Below are 4,666 nucleotides of genomic sequence, written 5' to 3'. Positions count from 1 at the left end.
AGATGTCAGCGGATGGTAGCCGTGCCGCCACGTGTGCGCGTATATCGCCCGCGGAGAGAGAGAGGACGGCTAAAGTGCACGGCGGAGAATCGCGCATAAGGGCAATCGTTCACAAACGGACACGGAAGGGGAGAAGAAAAGACGGACAGGTTAAGCGAGGATGTAGCGGGGTGCAGCATGGCGAGACGACGGATACCGGAAAAAATATAGTGCACCGGTCTGCACACAAGACATGCCACCCTTGCTCATAGTGGACGACAACAACTGGTCCATCTCGCCAGTCCCCCTCTTACGAGGTGACCGCGTCCCGCTGCCACTGGCCTGCAGGGGCGCATCATGGCCACTGCATGCGCTGCACCGTGATCTAGCCGATCCAGTGTGCAGGACGACTCGTTTCCTTTCGTTTACGCACACACACACGCGCAAGCCGGCGTGTACGTGCATGCTTGTCTTTTCATCCACCATACTCCTCGCCTTCCGTTGATGCCGCGGCAGAAAAGGGGGCGGGTGATGCGAGGCCGTGCAGCCGACAAGAAACACAGCGAAACAGAGAAAGTCAAAGCCGTCCTCATCCTCCGCTGTGGGCGGTAAAGCGGGGACAGAGGGAAGAAGTACAAAGCGTGTATGAGGGGGAGGAGGATGGGGGGGGAGGAGGCGAGCGGTGAGAGGGTCGCTGTTGCTGCGCTGATGGTGGCTACGTAATAGAATTCACGTCGCCACGCACAATGACAACAGCACCGCCGCCGAAGACGTAGCGCTGCGCTAGCACACCACACCACACACACACACACACACACACACAAACATCGACATAGAATATGAAAAAAAAAAGAAAAACGAATACGTTCCTCACCGCCACAGGAGGAAGCACCGTTGCCCGTTCCGCACCCCAAACCGTGGAGATGCAGAGCAGTCCTTTATTAACACATGGGTACCGCCGCCACACTGAGTCGAAGCAATACAAGGCATACGGCCCAGCAGCTGTACACACGCACCCAGAGAGAGAGAGATGGCGGGGAGAGGGAGGAGATGACGAAACCATATCGACTAAGAGAGAGAGAGACGACCACCCCCTACACACATACACACACCGAGCGAAAAAAAAACATAAGGATAAGCACATAGACGCCAATAAGCATGTACACATGCGCATCGGCAGACACAACTCTCTTACAAGCCCGCCGTATAAACCAAAACCGTCCCTTCCCCTCCACCCCCCCCGCACTCACACAAAAGGTATGATGGCCTACAACAAAAGAGGAAGAGAGAGGGAGAGAGAATATCACCAATCACCCTCAGTCCCCATCTACACCGCATCATCCACCCAGCGTCAGGAAAGGCAAAACAAAGTATAAACACCGTGCCGCAGCATTAGCCGGCATTCTGTCTCTCATCCTATACTGCCGGCGGCTCTCTTTTCTGAGAATACAGTCCCATTCGTTTTCCTTCGGCTCTTCCCCGGTCACACACTTTTCCCTTGGTCCTCGTTACCCTCCCCCCACCGGATGGGCCGCAGCCCTTCCTGGATGTGTGGGGGGGGGAGGGAGGGGTTGCACGGAGGTAACGCTCACCTCCCCGTGTGTACCGCTAACAAAAAAAAATATCGTCCAGACCCCACTTCTCCCCATGTCTTTCCCAGCTCTTACCACAGCCCCGCTCCAAAAAAAGTAAAGAATAGTGATAATCATGAATATCTCCCACTGTGCCGACGCACATGCGCCCGGCTACACACACACACACACACGCAGGGCTCACAGTCTCGGGAAAGCAGGGCGCGGAACGACGAGCCGATTTCTCCACCGTCCTCACCGACGCACCCACTTGATACCACCAAGATGATGAATCGAAAACAAAAAAAAAACGAATACAAAAAAGACACACACACACATGCCGACAATAACCCTCCCGAACAACGAGAGGCACGAGAAGGGCAGAATGAGGGGGAGGGGGTGGGGCCATGGGTGATGCATCTACGCGTGTCATGCACCCACACCCACACCTACCCGTGAATGCACACGCAAGCAGACACGCGCGCGGCACACACACACACACACACACACACAAAACGAAGAGCGGCGCCTCGCTCAGTCGGCCAAACACCACACGCACCCACGCACGTACACACCTTCCTTGGAGAACGGGGGGTGGGAAGAGACGGTCGGAGAGCAAAAGAAAGCCCGCGAGGCGACATCATCGACGCCCTTCGCAGAAAGGGAAAGAATCCATAGAGGGCCGGCACAGAAGGGAGTTGGGGCGACGCGCCAGCCGGATGCACAGGCTCATCCACACTGCAGACTCGTGCCACCTACTCCCTCGTGACGCCAGCGTGACGGGGCCGCTACTGCTTCAGTCTATAGAGCAGCTTCAAGTATGATGTTTGCTGGCGGGCCATGTCGCGATCCATCGCCGCCAGGGCGGACATAGAGTACATGAAGGCAATCAGGCCTAGAGTAAAGAGGGGCGTGATGCTGTGAAACGCCTTCTTGATCACATCGTCGGCATCGGTCCCCGACGACGGTAGGCCGTGCTTCTCCACGGTCGCCACCGCATTTTGCATCGAGAAACCCACCAAGTTCGCAACGATCAGCCCGAACACTGTGGTCATGCCAGCTACCACTCGACATTGGCGGTATACCCACGATTGCGCGAGCGGGCTCAAGCGACGCGCAGAGAGCCTCGCCAGCCGTGCCAGCAGACTACGGCGCGGCGCGCAGTTCGCGGGGCGGCCGCTGTCCAACGCAGCATCACTTACTGCGCCCGTCGGTGCCGCGGCGGCCATCTCGCGCCGGAACGCCGCGGCGGCCCACCCAAAGCACACGCTCACCGCCACCTCCGCCACGAACATCGCGGCAATGCACACCGCCCACTTGACAAGGTGCAGCGCAGGGTCGTGCCACACCGCAATGAACAGGAAGATCGGCAGCACCGACAGCGCGACGCGGCTGCGGCCACCCATCGGGATGTACATGTACCGCACGATCCACAGGTTGAAGGATGCGTGCCAGTCGCGCCAGAAGTCCCGCACCGTCAGCGTGTTGCCGAAGCAGCGCCGCATGTCCTCCGGAACTTCGATGCCGCTGAACATGGCGAGGAGCCGTGACGACTTCCATATAAAGCTGAACTTCAACCACAGGTAGGCCAGCATGTAGAACAGGAACTGCGCCTGCTCCAGCAAGGTCATCCGAAGGATCACGAAGGCGTACGAGCCGAGGCATGGGATGTGCACAAAGTGCAGCAGCGTGTACTCCGTGATGTAGATGCGGAGGATGCCAAACGCGTACCTCGCCATCTTGCGCAGCGGCATCGACGTGCTCGGCACGCGCATGTGCGACACGAAGGCGTTGAAGGACGACATTGGCCCGGCAAGGTACAGTGGCGGGAACAGCACGTAGGCGGCGTAGTTCAGGAAGTTGTAGTCGGCGGGGTCGCGCGCGTACTCGGTGCGGTACTTGTAGCAGCGCGACGCCTCGGCGGGCAGCGCGGCCGCCGACGCCGCGTTCTGCTCGCGCAGCTGCGCGCACTCGACGCAGCCGGCGTCGTGCTTCGCCGTGGCACGGTCGCGCGCGCGTGCGGCGGCGTGCGTGGCCTCCCACAGGTCGTAGTTGAAGGCGATGAGGCGCAGCGTCGACATGCGGAAGGCTACGGACCAGCGCATCCGCTGCTCCAAAGGAAGCACTTCTGCATCACCCAGAATGGCTGTCAGGCTCGACAGAATAGACAAAGTGCAGTACTGCACCCAGTACGTCTGCTCGAACCCCTCGTTGACCTCGATGAGGTACAGGAGAGCGACGTGCGTGGACCACATGATGACCATGAACAGCCAGTAGGGGCACCAGCGCTGCAGCCGCGAGAAGATGACGTAGTTGGCGATGATGATGAGCAGCGGGAGGAAAACGTGCGGGCCGTGCACAAAGATAACGAAGACGACGCCCGCAATGGTGTAGAAGGCGGGCAGGATCCAAGAGCGCTGCAGAAAGGCGGTGCACCTCCTCTGTGCAGCTGAGGGTGAGCCGAGAGCGCGCGCGCGTGAGCGTAGCTTATCCAACCATTTCGGTGGCGCCCACACCTTCACATGGCCGTCCAGCGACACTGAGCACTTGCTGCTCGCCGAGAGTGATGAGCAGGCCGTGTTGTCAGAGGGGATGGGGGATCCAGATGGCGTTGTGTAAGAGAGCAGCGCTCGATAGAACCCAGAAAAGCCCGCCAGCAGCAGGGCCAGACCAAGAAAACGCTTGTAATGAGTGACGAACCCGACCCACTGATCGTCCATGCTATTGTCGTAGCCTTGGGAGCCCATGCGTCCAAAGAAGGGATTCGGATCGACGATGTCCCACTGGTACGAGAAGAAATTCCTGTAGCAGAACGACTGCAGCACTGCAAACCCGTAAAGCATCGTTCCCACACACGTTGCGGCGGCCACGATATACTCGATGGAGCACAGGCGAGGGTAAACGGTGCTGTAATGGGCGGCCCCGATGTCCAACGGCGTGGTGGGGCTCACGAAGTGGAGGCGGCAGCGCCACGAAGGAGCAGTGCGGGGTGGTTGCGGGACGGAGGTGGATGGCGATAGCAACGGCGGTGCGGAGCCTTGGGGGAATGGCGATGGCGGCACCAGCGAGGGGTCCTGCACAGTCGCCGTCGACTCTTTGTTGAACGCTTTCTCTGG

General features: G+C 59.3%; 1 protein-coding gene across 1 annotated transcript; it reads right to left on the bottom strand.

Annotated features, from left to right (window-relative positions):
- Nucleotides 1–2,338: 2,338 nt before the first annotated feature.
- Nucleotides 2,339–4,666, bottom strand: LMXM_19_1345 (putative glycerol uptake protein; the record flags this gene model as incomplete). The annotated part of the gene is made up of 1 exon (XM_003874261.1): nt 2,339–4,666. A coding segment is annotated over one exon (2,328 nt), but the record flags the coding sequence as incomplete, so codon positions are not given.

This window comes from Leishmania mexicana, chromosome 19 (assembly GCF_000234665.1).
Source record: "Leishmania mexicana MHOM/GT/2001/U1103 complete genome, chromosome 19".
In the NCBI taxonomy this organism is placed as follows: domain Eukaryota; phylum Euglenozoa; class Kinetoplastea; order Trypanosomatida; family Trypanosomatidae; genus Leishmania; species Leishmania mexicana.
This window is presented reverse-complemented; position numbering and strand designations above follow the sequence as displayed.